Source organism: Pararge aegeria, chromosome 4 (assembly GCF_905163445.1).
Source record: "Pararge aegeria chromosome 4, ilParAegt1.1, whole genome shotgun sequence".
NCBI lineage: Eukaryota > Metazoa > Arthropoda > Insecta > Lepidoptera > Nymphalidae > Pararge > Pararge aegeria.
The window spans coordinates 20,972,654-20,989,233 of NC_053183.1; the positions used below are offsets into that span (position 1 = coordinate 20,972,654).

The 16,580-nt window shown below is 40.3% G+C and overlaps 2 protein-coding genes across 6 annotated transcripts in view; one reads left to right on the forward strand and one right to left on the reverse strand.

The window, feature by feature from the left end:
- The first annotated feature begins 13 nt into the window (after positions 1-13).
- On the forward strand, positions 14-1,604 carry LOC120637615 (thialysine N-epsilon-acetyltransferase-like). The gene is made up of 4 exons (XM_039909503.1): positions 14-299; positions 381-432; positions 615-832; positions 1,305-1,604. Exons 1-4 carry the CDS (start codon positions 216-218, stop codon positions 1,479-1,481), a joined length of 531 nt encoding a protein of 176 aa, XP_039765437.1. The 5' UTR covers positions 14-215; the 3' UTR covers positions 1,482-1,604.
- LOC120637614 (GATA-binding factor A-like) overlaps positions 1,493-16,580 on the reverse strand; it is a 73,437-nt gene continuing 58,349 nt past the window's right edge. For 4 of the 5 annotated variants that reach the window (XM_039909499.1, XM_039909497.1, XM_039909498.1 and 1 more), the window contains 5 exons: positions 12,599-12,768; positions 7,707-7,840; positions 5,206-5,327; positions 4,540-4,844; positions 1,493-3,842 (listed from right to left, as the gene is read on the reverse strand). In XM_039909499.1, coding sequence (XP_039765433.1) covers positions 3,750-3,842; positions 4,540-4,844; positions 5,206-5,327; positions 7,707-7,840; positions 12,599-12,768 — 824 coding nt within the window. In that variant the 3' untranslated portion in view covers positions 1,493-3,749. Of the gene's footprint in view, positions 3,843-4,539; positions 4,845-5,205; positions 5,328-7,706; positions 7,841-12,465; positions 12,558-12,598; positions 12,769-16,580 lie in introns of all 5 variants that reach the window. The other variant, XM_039909501.1, reaches the window with a different exon arrangement.

Consider the following 16,580-nt stretch of genomic DNA (forward strand, 5'->3'; position numbering starts at 1 on the left):
TTCAGTAGTTTAGGAGTCCATCGCGGACAAATATCGTGACAGGAGATTTATATATATTAAGATTATAAGTTAATCAAATGGGCCGGCTAGTGTAATAAAGTTGCGGACACTTAATCTTATCACTGGAATCTTAGTTGCTAAGCCACCAGCTACTTGGTATCTTTTTAAATAAAGTAACAATATTTTACACTAGAATAAACCAAGAATCTATTAAAATGTGTAGTAAATACAGTGATGCAGAAGTTACAATACGCCGCGCTAAAAAGGACGATATGGTCGCTGTCGCCGACATGGTACAAGTAAGGAAACTGTTAGTATTTACTATTTGTTTTTGATAGTAGGTACATCAATACTAAAGTCGAATGAATTGTGCTTTACAGGAGCTTGCTGACTTTGAGAAAATGCCCGATGGCCCTAAAATTTCAGCTAAAGGTTATTTTAATCAAAATTTGCTTAAGTACATGAAATTTCAATCGTTACATCTGCCAAGACATTGAAAGCAAATAGCACTACTTGTATAGTGTTCACTTATGGCAAAAATATGAGTGAGCTTGATAATTTCACAGTATATATATACTACTAACAATTAAATTCAATTGTTTGTCTGTTCATAGATATGCAAAGAGATGGGTTTGAGGCAGATCCACCAGCTTTTAAATGCTTAGTAGCAGAAGTTACAAAGGAAGAGGAAACATTCATAGCAGGATATGCTCTTTACTTGCCTATATACTCCACTTGGGAGGGGCGCTCCATGTTGTTGGAGGACCTGTATGTGAAAGCCAGTGAGCGTCGACTTGGCATAGGCAACAGATTGTTTGATGCTGTTGCTAAGGTATGACTTGTCTACAACTTACAAAAGCCCTTAGTTTAAAATTTTTAATCATCTTATATTTGACCATACATCACTGAGTATTATACATGCAGTCAAATTTTGAATTTCTTCATGTAGGCCTATCACAGGCGCCTTCTTCTTCTTCTGTTCCTGGGCCTTTTCCGCACTTGGTTGGTCTGGGACTGTCCCTTGTACGTATCTCACAGGCGCCTATGTCCATACATATTTTTCCATTATTGTGCGATAGGTGATGATAACTAAATTTCTTAACATAAAACTTAAGCTAGGAGGGTTCCTAAAGTGTCCAGCAGCAAAACACCACAAAATACTTATAGTAAACCATTTTGTTGTTCTATTTAATTTTGTATGAGACCAGATGAAAAAAGGCTAGACATAGTAGTTATGTGGTAGATGTCAGGCCTACTGGTCTTAAAAAAAAAAAAAAAAAAATGGTTAATATTGGATTTTTCAGGAAGCATATTCTGAGGGTTGCTGCAGGGTTGATTTCCACGTTTTGGAGTGGAATAATGCAAGATCATTTTATGAAAGCAAAGGAGCAGTAAACTTGACAGGTTCAGAGCAATGGTGCCTGTACCGCCTCACAGGAGAAGCTTTACTGAAGTCAGCACAACACGGGCGGGAGAAATAAAACAAGACAAATAAGTGCACTAATAGTTTTAATGTAATATTGTACATTTCTCTTCATAACTAAGAGATCCATTTGTATGTTGTTATAAAAAGTTGTTTTTAAATAAAGTGTTTGAAAAATGCACTACAACTTTATATCATTTTTATAATTAACTTTACTATATACACCTATTAATAAATGCGCATTGTTCTTAGATCTATTCCTTCATGAGATTGCTACAGTGAGAGCCCAAAATTGTGCAGATGATTGAGTGTTACATAGTCTATTACAATAATACTATGGGTAGGTCAGATACAATAATAGTAAAATTTATTTCACATTAAGTTTTTACCCTTTGTGGTCTGTGTTTTACCACCTTCTGGCAAAAAATGTTGGATAGCCTAAAGGTGGCCTAAGACCCTAAAAATATTCTGTTTAATCATTTTCTTACTTTATGACAAGTGACAAAGACAATTTGTAATGAATTGTTCGCCTTAGAAAAGGAGAATATGCTATCAGATGTTATTATATGGTGAAATAGGCCCTTTTAAAATGCCTATAAACCATTGAGTAGTTTTCGAGTGGGCGTATATATATACATACATACCTACTCGAAAAGAAAACTACTAATAAGGAAGTTTTTAGTTTAAAGCTTAAGTTCTTCAACAGTTCATCAACGCGCACTCCTACGGCGCGTTTAATCAGTGTTACTGAATTTTTGACTTTAAATCACTGTCGTATAGGTCCATTCTACTTCAACCTTGTAGTGCCTCGAGACTACACATAAGACTGCGGTTGCGACCGTGTCATCGTCTCATACCTACTAAGAGTACGGAATACATTAATAGTGTCAGATCTCGCATTATTTGGGCTTCCGTAGTCATGCCCATAAAGAAGCTTTTACCGTATTTCGTTGTAATTTAAGAAATATTTAGTAAAGAGAATTTAAAGGGGTGCAAATAAATTTTAATAACTCTCTTAAAGGAATAAAGGAGAAAATAAATAAAGCGTTTGAATGGCTTTCATTTGACTACGGAACCTTAATAAAGCCTACAGTTTCCAACAGCTGTTGGCTACTGTTGAAGCTCAATTGGTTGCAAGTAATGCAAAGTAGCCGTCAGGTTTAGGCACTAGTGTCAAAGGAACTTGCATTAATTAGTTCTGTCGGACGAGTCGTCTCTGCATTTGCATCTAGTTATAAAGTTACTAAACAACGAGGTCTCATTAGTTATGTATCCAGTTGTAGAACTTGCTTCGACAAGTCCATCAAGTGTAACTAACTTATTATAAACAGCCATTACATACACATCAGTGACTAAGTATCGTTCAGTCGAAATTGTTTAATTAGATATTTACATGCTAAGTAGGTACTTTACTTTCTACATTCGCCTTACGCTTAACTATATATAACCTAGCCTTAAAATTCTTAAACTAACTTTTATTTTATACAAATTAGTAATTACTTATTACTTTAGAATCCAGAGACCTATTAGGTGAAACGAGAATAAGACTTGGCAGTCGACTATTCTTTATGTCGAGTCTAATAATACTGATCACCTTGTTAACACATACAGTTTCATCTTATTCAAAAATACAACCGTCATACAATGATTCCTTAAGACTGATAAGAAGAATTGTACCCAGATCAGCGAAAGATATCGAATGATAACTTTACCTTCATGATAATCTTCTGTAGGTATAGGTACCTACTTAACAACATAATAAGTAGGTACATTTAGGTATTCATGTAATGCTTAAACGGCTTTTAGTAATCGTGCACGTTGACCATCACAATAGCTGAATCAATTGATGTCTCGTAAAAGGTCTAAAAACAACACAAGCTTTAACACAAAAGTTATAAATTAGCCCTTTCTTGCTTCTGATAGATCCTGGTGTCTATGTCCTTCGTCGTCAAGGGAGTAACGGCCGAAGTAGGGATACCGAGCACATCGATACTGTGGAAGTATCAGGTTGCAGGCTGACCCCATCACAATGAAACCTATAACTCGGTATTGGTAGGTACTTGTATCACGGATATGCCACGTTTTTAGTATATACTGAGGAGGGTTAAGTAATAAGTATTTTTCACTGAAGTATGCACTGCCATATGATCGATCGATCGCTCCATTCGAGCCGTGATCACTTGGAACATGTTCTTTAGAAATGAACATACGTTCCTGAAGGGATAGGTTCTTGAATGTAGAATTTCTGGGCAGTCATACAAGGAGGGCGGTTCCCAAGTCCTCTGGTCTTAATTGTTTGCGTCTGCAAGCAATGTCCTCAGCAATGCTACGTGGAGGCCATGAGCTTCGCGTGCGCTGTCACGTTTCGTTGGTGTAGAAATCCGCTGCCTTCCTCTTCTTCTCCGCTGCCCAGACCGTACTGAGGAACAGAGACACAATATTATGTATATTTTGGCGTAATTTTAATAAACCTAAGTTTTTAGTTAATCTTAATCTAGCACAATGGATCGCACTACTCAGTGTCCAGGGACATTTCTCAACTACGCGGGAGATATTAGATACAGTGCACAAGTGAGTGCGCAAACACCGGTGCACCCTTTTCCTCACAGTCCGGTGGGACGGCAGCTCCGACACGACCGGGAAGAGATCAGGCGTCCGACAGCTTAACGTTCTTTCCGAGGCATGGGGGTGAATTACCGCCAATCCAAACTAAGATGTGATTACTATGTGCCCATATAAACTTAATTGTAATTTATTATTTTATTAATTGTATTGTGTTATTTTAACATTGTAGTTGCCAATATTTTAATTGTACCTACTAGTAACAATTTAAAATTTTAAACACTACCCTGAAAATATTTTGCATGCCAATTTGGCGTGGTACAGTTAAGATCTGCATATATTTTTTCTTGTAACACCTATTTACCTGTATCAGCAAATAAATAAAATTGAATTGAAAAAAAATTGAATAAGAATTTCTTTATAGATACACCCAAAACTACTCATTGGCCCCGGACCTCATGATCTGCAGTCGGATATGCTCGCCACTAGACCAACGAGGCAGTCAAACGACTACAAAGAGTGGTACACCACTACGAGCTGTGAGCGCGCGTTACCTGTAGCGCGTGCAGGTAGTGTTGCTGCGCGTGGTGCGGGCCGGCGGCGCCGTGCGCGTAGCCGTCGTAGCCGGGCGGCGCGCTGGGCTCGCTCTTGATGCTGAACAGCGACGGGTTGGACAGGAAGGCGGGCGCCGCCGGCAGCGCCAGGCCGCCGTGCCCCGCGTACTGCGCGCACTGCGCGTGCGCGTGCGGGTGCGCGTGCGCGTGCGGCGACGGCGCGGGCTCGCGGCCCTTGGCGCCCGCCGAGCCCGCCATGGCGGCCGTGAGCGGCAGCGGCACCTCTGCTATGCTGGGCTTGCTGTCTGAAATGTAAAGGACTGGACGTTAGCTGGGGAGCTCGTCAAACTCTTAATTATAATTTGATAAAAGACAAAGTTCATTTACCCCTTGTCGCCTAACTTGTGCTTGGCTATTGCATCCTTATTCTTTACACAGATGCAAGATCCTTTTTTTGCATTGTAGCTATTTATTATTAAGGAACTACTTAATAGTATAAAAAACTAAGTAGGTACCTACTACTGGTATTGCGGTTATTCTGAGTACTTAGGTACTCCTGGCGGACCCAACTAGTGACTAAATGATGACCTCGTGCATCCTGAATCCCCGCACTAGATGATCCAGATCTCGCGTTCATAATGATGCTTGAAAGTAGCTGGAACTCACCGTCAATTCCAGGTGAGCTGTGGCCATCCTTTTTGGCGCCATCTTGTGGCTTGACGCCGTTCGCTGACTTCTTGGGCTTTCGTTTCCTTGTTTGTATCCCATCTTTTCGCATCGCTAAGGGCCTGTCGATACAAAAATAAATTTTTAATTCAAAGCCTTGAGGAGTAAGTAATTTAAATCTGTGTAACGTAAATACAAAGGATGAAACCTTATAGATACGAGTGTAGTGGCCTTAGAGAGTCCTAAAGTATCACATACCTAACCTATTAAATCGTGGGGGAGCTGTAGTACAATGGCCAACATTAGAAATTGTAACATCTTTGATATCCTGCGTCTTACTCTGAACAACAGATTGTTCAGTGTTCGAATTATTGTCTGTTACAATTGTAGGTAGGTAACTAAAATTAGCTTTTCAATAAACAACCCATTGACATCTTGGAGATGTCTCTTAAAAAGTTAAAGTTTGTATTAAACGTAAGCTTACGTATAGAAACGTCCTATTAGGAAATAATAGAAAAGCTGGGGTGTGAATTAGGTACCTATTGCTCTAACCAGGTTACTTGTCTAAATGACAATGTAAAATGGTGATATCCAAAAAAAACACCCGTTTTTTCCGCACACCACAGGACGCGTTTGAATACCTCGTAGCTTTAGTTTAAAGTTTATCAATATATCTATCGCCATAATCTCGCTTTAGGTACACATGTAATGTACGCAACATGACGGTCGATTGGCGCAGTTTGCAGCGACCCTGCTTTCTGAGCCCGAGGCCGTGGGTTCGATTCCCACTACTGGAAAATGTTGTGTGATGAGCATGAATATTTTTGAGTGTTTGGGTGTTTATATGTACTTACTTATATTCTAAGAATTGATGTATATAATTCATTAAAATATCCATAAGGCACCTTAGTACCCATAACACAAGCTACGATATATAACATGGGCCCAAGAGAGTCATTAAGGGATAAATTTAAAGAAGTTAAAATAATGACGGTGCATAGTCAGTACATATATGAAAATTTAATTTATGTCCATAAAAATATATCAAAATTTAAAAAGAAAATGCACTGTAACAATATAAATATTAGAAGCAAAAATAAACTCGTTGTGCAGTTTACTAGGCTACTCAAAATTGCAAATTCATTCAAGGGTAATTGTATATTATTTTAACAAATTACCAAATGAAATCTTTGATTTGCCTCTCAATAAGTTCAAAGTTTATATAAAACGTAAGCTTACAGAAAAATCCTATTATAACATTAAGGATTATTTAAACGATAAAAAAGCTTGGGTGTGAATTGCTCTAGCTTCATAGCTTATTTAAATTTACTGGAAGATGGTGATAACAAAAAAATAAATTTACCCCGCTAAGTTTGTTGTGGGCTCTTCTTAGACCAGGTCGCGTTTGGAACCCTCGTAGCTTTAGATTTAAGTTGGCGAACGAAGTTATCACCATCCCGTTACAATTATGTAAACAAATATGTATGAACGCTTCATAAGTGCCTATGATAGGCCTACATGAATAAAGAAATTTTGAATTTGAATTTGAATTTACGCTTACTTTGGGGCTAGCTGGCGATTTATATAAAAAAAGCATTCTGTAATACATAACTGTTAACTTTGACTTCACAAATTGTACCCATAACTGGATGTATAGGTCAGACAGACGTGTCGAAACATGAAGGTACCTAATCTATTCAATCGGCTGGAAAGAAAAGTTTTGAAACAGGACCAATAATAACTATACCAAGTACCAAGGTAGAGTCAATTACGCAGTTAGGCAACTTGTTTTAGGTTAAGATGGTACGCGAATACCTTAGACCTTTTTGTAGGCTGGCAGAATTTAAATTTATAAGTTTTTGACCGTGAGGCTACCTTACTTCAGCTTAGATAACGGGGTGGTCAATAGTGATTAGTCTGTGCGCCACTGACGTCGTGAAGTGAGACCGTGAAATGGAGACAGCGTCTTCGCCGAAGTGTCAGTGCTTTAAGATGATGCATAATTAGATCTTCCGAATGACGTGCTGATATCGCCGCCTGCATGGCTAGCGTGGGAGGGAGGCATCTTTTTCCAAATACAATTTTATCTTCTCTGACAGCTTTATCAACTCTCTCATCAGCACACAAGAGGAAATAATATCCAAATACTAATATATTTGCAAAAGAGGCCCCTCCTCTAACCGCAGGTGTCGAAGGAGGCAACTGAGGGAAATTAAAAGGAGCGGGCAGCGTTCTCTTTACTCTTACTAACATCTACGGTAATCTCGAAAACTCTGCCCAGTGTTCATCCGCTAAACCTTGTCTTGGGAGAAGCATTTAGTCCAGCAGTGAACTTTCATAAACTAATTTATACGTGCCTTAACTGTTTTGGCAGGTGGATAATAGTGGTAATTTCATTCATTGTCAGTGGATATCATTTTGTCTCCTGCCAATGATAGCCGTGAGGTTGTAGAAGAGTGCAACCAAGCTATCGTGACCCACGACAGCGTGAAGCCGCTCACCTGTTGATGCCGTGCAGCTTGTAGTAGAGGCCGCACGCGTTGCACACGGGCTCGCCGTCGTTGTTGCGCCGCCACAGCGTGGTGTTGCGCGAACCGCAGTTGGTGCAGCACTGGCCGTGCCGCCGCGCCGCAGACTGCGCAGAACACTGGGTTCACCTCACCGCACACCGCACGACACACGCTACACCGCACAGCGCTGAAGCATGTGCTGAGCTCAGCAAGTGCAGTGTATAGTGAAATGAATTGAGTTACACTTGCCCCGAAATAATAAATTATAGCTCTTAAAGGAGTGCCGCCCTTTTCAACGGAGAACATTGTGTTAAAAGATGACTCTACTTTTATAGTTACTTTTATAGTTACTGGTAAATCTGTTATTTACATTGGCAGATACATAATACTACTTACTTATTGTATTTTGTAATTTGTATGGATATAAAGATATGATTAATAGGTGAATAGCAGTGCATGCATGCATGTAGTTTAATGGCCATGGTTGGGTTAATAGAATAACTCAGATGTAGAAATCTCTAAACTAAATTAACAGGTTTCAATGTGGCAAAGTTTACAATGTCAGAAAAGAAAGTACCTACTTTTGTAAGGCTTATCAACTTAGTTTAGAGATAATACGTACCTTTATGTACCTACCAACCTGCAACTCATTATGTAATTACGAAGTAGGTAGGTATATATAAACATTTTTATGTTTCATATCTAAGGTAAATATGCTTTATCGTGCGTCTCTATTTCTGCGCATGATTTTTAACTAAGTACTTACTTATTAATGAGGTAGGTACGTGCAATGGATATATATATGTAGGGAGTCTATAGCCATCTTAATGGGCCACTTTTGAGAGCTGTTACTAATATCTAACGATGAGACTAGACTTTTCAATAGGTTAAAATATAAAAATAATTGATACTGCCTAGGGAAGATACCTAAACAACTTAAGTAAAAGACATAACAATGTTAACGAAAGAAAATATTAACATGTCATAACAGGAATTACGCGGCCATTGCCTACTTACCTATGCATGAAATGTCAAAAGTGGGCCATTAAAACAGCTGGACTTTAGTGCAACAATCTTAAAGAAAACAGTAATAGGTTGCGCGTATCCGCAATGCTATCTACCTGTAAGATTGCTGCGACATAAAATCCCGTTTATGTAATATGCAGATAAGCGCCCTCCACCGCCGCTACACAGACTCCGCGAGATACGGAGACGCGGCCGATAAATCGGAGATGCAGCTACGCTACGTATAGAGCATGCTGCACGAACGCGGCGTTGTTGCCCAATGGCACGCGGCGCGCGCGCGGATTGGCCGCCGCGGGGCTCTGCTACACCCCCCGGCCGCGCACCGTGAATAGAATAGATAGCGCCGCGCCCATTCTTTTATTATGCTCTAGGGCAGTCGCGGTGCCATCGGCTTCCAAAGTTCAATCTCCCCTTCCCAACCTCATCTGACTCTAACCAAAATGAAACTTGATTATATTCGTACTTTACTGGTAGGAACTACTTAAATAATGTGCAGTGCACGTTATATGATTTTTTTTAGTTACTTTTTGAAATCAATTACTAACCCGTTGGGGTCTATTGCCGATCGTAGCTTTAGATTTAAGTTGGCGAACGAAGTTATCACCATCCCGTTACAATTATGTAAACAATTATGTATGAACGCTTCATAAGTGCCTGTGATAGGCCTACATGAATAAAGAAATTTTGAATTTGAATTTGAATTTGAATTTGATATCCCAGATCTGACCTACTAGGGTTGCCATGTTTTCATTAAGACAAGATCAAGAATCTACCAAATCGATAGTCATTTGTATGCCCGAGATAAAAAGTATCGTACGTCTGTCTCCGGAAGATATCTTTTCGAAATTTCGCCAACATCATACCAGTACACCCATGCATAGATGGCGAATGCAGTTTTATAAAGTCCCCCTTTAACGTGACCTTGACACTTTTCCAGGATAAAACGATCGATTCAAGATTAGTGCAGTGGCCAAATAAACCAAACGAACATACAATTATAATATTGGTATGGATGAACTTTAATAGGAAATTTTGGAATGGCATTGAACAATATTTTTTCTCATAAGATTAGCTCTCAGGGAGTTTTTTATAGTTCCTCTGGGGCACCAACGTAGATATGTCGGTATCGGTAGATACAGGATCTCTTCACCTTATTGAAAATATCTTAGTTTTGTAGTGCTATATACCTAAGTATGTAGGTACCTTCTTCACGTAGGTATACCACATTTAACTATGCCATGGCAACCCTATAAATTTGCAAGAACACTTTGTTCACTAAATACGAGTCACCAAAATGAGGAAGCCCTATAATTTTAGGGTCTACTCCGGAACAGAGTTGTCAGTTGTCACGTACCTACAAACGTATTTGCTCGGATCCGGATTCGAGAAATACCTTTGTATTTGTCGGATCCGTGCCGTGCAGTAGTGTTCTAACTAGCGGTCATGTCAGCTACTGTACTGTGTGACTTCCCTGACAGGTTGCTGATCGGTTCCTTAAGGAGCATTGCATGATTGCATTTATCTTGATGGTAGGTGCTTGTCGCAAATTGTTTATGCAGATATAACGTGGCAACCGGCAAGCAAGTCGCACTGTACCTACTGGACCAAGACGCGCGGCACCACGTGCCACGCAGCCGCTTGGCGCAGGCCACACAGAGGCTATGACGTCTGGCGCTGAAATGGCACGGACGTCGATTCGCAGAGCAACACTTCGCAAGGCATGAAAGGAACACGCCCTGCAACGTGCCGTCCTGTGTCCTTCAACCTGAGGCAAAGTTAGGTATTAAGCCTCTTTGTGCGTACCTATAACACCGGCAACACGGACTTCAGACCGGAATACACCATTGCAAAGATGCTGCATACTGTTTGTGTTATTTCCAGAGATTTTGTATGAAATTTGAATGGAATGGCAAGACTTCCGGGCCACGACAGCGCAGGACTTCTTAGGTAGGCGTGTAGGTATGTGTGGACTGCGCCCTGGATACAAGCGTCAAGCAGGCGGCTAAGAGATATTCAGGAATACAACTTAGTTTACTACAAATTTACATAGCGTTACGATGTTGACGTCACAACCACATGTGCACACAATCACAAGTCACAGTATTAATTGCAATCGTGATTTGTGATGTCAACATCTGTGGATGCTGACTTGTAATGTGCGTATTGAAGATTTGTGAATCTGTAGTATGTAAAAAATGTAAAGGACATCGTACAATCTGGATGTCCCAGATTGCAGCAATGTTTATTGCAACAAACGCACATTAGATACGCACATACACGTCTGCAAGACGTTTCCATTGAAGCGGCGACGAGTGAAGGGACAATGTATGTACGCGTGCATGGATTGACCAATCAGTATTTGAAGGCACAAGCAAAAAAAAAGGTACAATCTGAACGGTTTTGCATGTCGGTATGTTTTATTGTAACGCTTAATAGGTACAACGATTTGAATATAGATTTACAAGCATCTACTTAGGTTTCGACTTTCGTAGCTACATAGCTACGAAAGTCGAAACCTAAGTAATTCAAGAAGTAAGTAATTCGTTACTTACTTCGTTACTACTTAGAAGTAGTTACTTACTTCGTTACTACTAAGAAGTAAGTAACGAATTACTTACTTCTTGAATAACTAAGGTTTCAAGATAGGTCATAAGGGTCATATATATTTAACCATGTTTTTATTTTATAACTATCTAAATCTGCTGCAATTTTGATGGGGTTTTTGAATCTCACTTGTAACATATCAATTTGGACCAAGTTTAGAGGGCTACTGGAGTTAGTATTTTTAGAAATCTTTAATTTATTCTCTTTAATTCATAATGGGTATGTTGAACATGGCTAATCCTTTCCCCTTTTACAACAAGCGAACCATTTAACCTTCCAAGCAACTGTTTAGATTAGGAGGTTGAATGGCTTAAGAATTAAGTATTAAGAGAGGCACGTCAAAATGATTAGTCCAATCCGCAATTCCTCGTCTCCGCTTCAGTGGCGACACCTTCGAGGCTTCGTGGCGTCCGCCGCGCGCTCCATCAGCCAACTTGCACAACTCAGCTTATTCTAAAAGTGGTTCGGGAACAGCCAAGAGTAAACGGGAGAAAAAGATTTCGAACTGGAGTGCTCGAGCCACGGTCTCTCCAAATATCCTCGATATAAAAATGTCTTTCGCCATTTCTTTTAACATAGCTATCCGCTAGGTACATCTACTTTTAAATTTCTTTATAATTATTCCTCAAGAAACGCACGCAAAAAACTAAGTGAAAACAAAATTGTATGCTTGAGAAAAGAGTATAAAAAGTAATCTATACTTCACAAGTTGACATATTTGTTAAGTGCGTAATTATAAGATGGGGTATTAGTTTAGTGTTAATGCCCATCAAAAGAGCACATGGAGCGTCTAAGTTTGTCTCGTAACATAGCTTGAAGGCTATTCAACAATGTAGGTATATATTCTTCGATAATTTGACCCCTAGGCCTACAAGAATATCTAACTACTGGTCCTTCGGAACGCTGCTTCGACCCGTAGCAACTACTCGTGTTTCCGACCGATCCCCGACGATAGTTTTGGAGAGACCGTCGAGCTCTTTGCCAAGTAAAGTGGGGAGCGGTAGCGTGTAGTCCCTAGCAGGCAAGCGCGAGTAGAAGTGATTAGATCGTGCTGGGAGGGTTAACTAGGGCTCGCGGGACAGGTGGGGTACATGCACTAGTCTACACGCCACCGACTCACCTTCTTCATGCCCCTGGCCATGCCCTCCACACTCATCCAGCGCTGGACGGAGCCGTCCTTGTAGAAGCGCGTGAGCAGCTCGGCGTCCGCACCTGCCGCAAACAAAGCGTTACTAGGGGCGCTGGCCACTCACCAGCCGCTTGCTCGGCTTGACCAACGGCCGGTTGACGCCGTTGATCTTGTGGTACAGGCCGCACGCGTTGCACAGGTAGTGGCCCGTGGCGTCGCGGCGCCACAGCGGCGTGTTGTTGGCGCCGCAGTTCACGCACTCGCGGCCCTCCTCGTACGCCTCCAGCACGCCATCTGCGCGACCACACGTCACAGTCTGCCGCGCCCGAGCGAGCGAGCGAGCGCACACTGCCCGAGACCGAGCGACTTCCTAATTTGACAGTGCACTTTGGAACAGCCATCATTGAATGACATTACGGCTTCAGCAAACTAACATAGGTACTATTTATTAATCTAAGACAATAAGATGATTAGAAGCAGAGCTCTGTCAGGCAGTGGGGCGATTATATACGAAAATAAATAATCTAAATTATCTCAAAAACACTAGAATGTAGGTTATAATATGATAGGTTAATTGATATTAGCTAGGTACTTATTATCTATGCTGATTAATACTAGGTAGTTATGGATATCTCAGCTTCGCTGATAGTTTGTTTGGTCACATTGTTATGTCGCCGCGGAGACGAAGTTACAAAGTTGACTCCCTTATCAGTTCCTAGAAGGTTTCAAACAATAACAAACGGTAGTTCCACGCGATACTGTCCACCCAGCTAGTGCGACCGCAGCCCTTACTATGTTCGTTTGTAGGGCTGGCTTTCCCTATCCAGACACAAAAGGGAAAATAAATATCCGTGTCTCTTAAAAATTGTGTCATGGTCTTCCACAGGGCAAGCGTGAAAAGGACGGCTCCATTTGCTTGCCTGTCAATTATTTGGCATGTGGGCAATGCCTGCTCGCCTAGTTGAGTTGCGTTTGATATTATTGTGGTCGATCATCCACAGCCTATTCATGTCGCACGGGTGGGCACTGGAGCTCAGATTTATAGCTGTTTTTTTTGGCTTTTTAGTGCGAATACAAATTTTTGCTGTTCGAAGTATTTGTCGCCGAACCAGTGGTTGCAAAATTAAATAATTTGGCTGGATTTATTAATTTTCTATTAAGTAAGTATAAGTATTAAAAGTCGCATATTCAACCAATGTATTAAAGTCTTCTACTCTTGTTCAGTTTTTGATTTTTTTTAATAATTAACGCTTCATGAAAGCCGTTTTTAACTTCATATGAACACAATACCATTACAAAACACGAGTCTCCTCCCACACTGAGAAGGGACTCCACACGCCTCAGGCATGCAGGTTTCCTCACGATGTTTTCCTTCACCGTCATAGCAAGTTAATAGCATAGGATATTTTAGTTCCTTAAAACGCACATAATTTAAGAAAAGTTATAGGTGCCTGCTGGGATTCGAACTCGGCTCCCTGAAAGTGAAACCGAAGTCCTAACCGACGCTCGTGAACGATTTTTATACGTAAGTTATGTTTGTTTATTTTGGATTACATTGTGTGCCGTCACTTGTCATACTTGGCCAGTACAGGACACTAACTCAAATCAAAGCACACCCATTGTTAGATGCGAAATGTGAAGCTGCGAGCTGGAAACAGCGCCAACCGAAGACGCCATCGCGCGCCGCGCCAGCCCTGGCGGAATAGCGTCATCGTTCCGAATGCGTTAATTTGTGTGCTGTATGCAACTACACGAATCTTGATCTCACATACCTACAGTGTATTTACCATTGTAATGGGGCGAGCGATCGAGGGGTACCTACTAGTCGAGATATGATAAGTAGGCAGCATACCTACATAACACATGGCCTTATGCTGATAGTGGAATTAACATTTTTGTTATCGCCGGTACAATACTGGCTTTCCTATCTACTTACTTTATTTATTACGCAGTTCTTAATACGTACTTACTACGTTAATATAGTATTTAATAGGTATAAGTAGTTACCTACCTAGATATGCAGGTATATGTTAGCTATGCTCTCGATTATAATGGTCTCATACTTTTAACGTAAACCGCTAACAAGGCACTACCGTGTAGTTTGCAGACCGCAAGGAAATTATGAAAGGTACACTAATTAATGCCTATATTGAAAAAAACATCATTTTAACTTAACAATAGCAATGTAAGCAAAACTGTACCTAATAGTTTAAAGACTGTTGGCGTAAGATGAAGGGCAAAGCCGGTAAGAATCTTGCTCTACCCTGTGTTACCTCAAGAGTCAGGCAGGGGGCGGATATTACATAATCTGGTCATAGGATAGGGGCCGGTCTCTTAACGATGTTATCACACGTAGGACCGACAGTGCACGCTAGAGCGGTTGTTTAAAAACTTATAGCGTTGGTATCGTCCGCCAACCTACTTAATAAGGTTCAAATAGCGTCGGATAGCTGGCACTCCCGGAAAGTGCGAAATAAATGAACAAAATGATGAAACACCGAGGAGGGACATAATAAACAAAACAGTTACTTTCACCATTAGCTACCCTCAGTACCCGTGATACGAACGCTCACAATTGTAGAGTTGTTTTAGAGAGTATCAAAACACTGGAAATGGGACCTACACAGATACTGACCTCATTTCACAGGTGCGGTTAGTCCACAGCTCGATACTTACGAAACGCTCCTATATCGGAATTAATTATTCCTCCTGAACAAGGTATTAGATTAGAGTAAAATATAAAAGTTTTGGTCTTTTTCGAGATATATGAAAGTTATACTATGTAGATTTAAACATATTAGGTATGTAAAATGTTATGTTTAAAACAATCCTCATCGTAATCGTTTAAAAATATTTTCAATTCATCAAGACGGGTATAAGAGTAATCAATTTGAGATTGCGCCCTTTCATTAGTTACGGACTACTAAAAGTTAGACCGAGTCTGTGAATAAATCGAGTAAGATGTGTTAATGAAACCATTAAACAAATTACATTGCTAATTAATTAGGAAAAATATTATCCTTCAATTCAGTTTCGTAGTAGGTATCTGGTGTGATTATTCGTAAGCGTATGTCGGAGCAAGTGCCCTGCCCGTGCCCGGCCAGTCATTGGATATACACATTTTATCCTGTTAGCGGTTAATAATATTTTGCTGCGATAGCGCGCGATACGATGTGGTTGGGATTTACCGCTCCTAACAATTAAATCAGTCGCAAACATGTCGTTGTGTACTGTGTAGATAACAACAATAAATAGGTGCCCACTTGAAGTTTCCCTGTTGTGTTCTTTATAGCAAGGTTCAGGGAAAAAGGCGCAACGATAACGGCTTCAATACCTATCTATTATCATTGTCAGCCCACAGACGCCCCACTACTGGGCACAGGCTGCGAGGGAGGATACGAGCTTCGCAAAACTGATAATCAACTGCCTTAATCTATAATACTTTTTGTCCGCGCTACACAATTGTTTCTTCTGTATAGATGGGAATCCAGCATGTACCTACTTTTAGGGTAGTGCCTACTGCTTTAAGTAGCTACAAAATTAAAATAATATCGAAATAACTACATTTGATAGTGATGGTTCGATAATTTCACTGAAAAGTACGTTTTAAAATTAATTTTCAAGCCTTTTTGTTCTCGGCTTATCTTCAGGAAAACGCTACTTTCAAACTAACATAGGAAGAAGCCCTTTTAAGTTTGCCCTAGGATCGTCGACAACGCGGGATAAGGGAAACAGAATCTCTACGCGCAAAGATGTCAAGTTCGTTTATCTAAGTCCCTTATGAATGTGAAACATGAAAACTTGAAATGGCGTATAATATTAGGTAATAAATGCGACGACTGGTGAAACCCGGAACAAACTCTAATGTAGTTTGAAATAAACTGTCAGTCATGTTACAACCCAATGTTGCGACCTACTGAAAAATATTTTAATCCATTCTATGGAAGACTTGTTTTATGTTTTGTAATGTTAATTTTGAGGCAAAAAAAAAATGTTGATAAAATAACTATAAACTGTCAGGTAAAAGACACCCTGTGTCGATTTTAAGTAAATTAATCGTACTATTTTATATTAAGTTGCACGGTGGGATAACATTATCTACCATT

Coding starts and splice junctions, on each gene's coding strand:
- LOC120637615 (XM_039909503.1), top strand. CDS start 216: ATGTGTAGTAAATACAGTGATGCAGAAGTTACAATACGCCGCGCTAAA. Junction 433..614: donor CCCTAAAATTTCAGCTAAAG/GTTATTTTAATC, acceptor GTCTGTTCATAG/ATATGCAAAGAGATGGGTTT. Junction 833..1,304: donor TGTTTGATGCTGTTGCTAAG/GTATGACTTGTC, acceptor TGGATTTTTCAG/GAAGCATATTCTGAGGGTTG.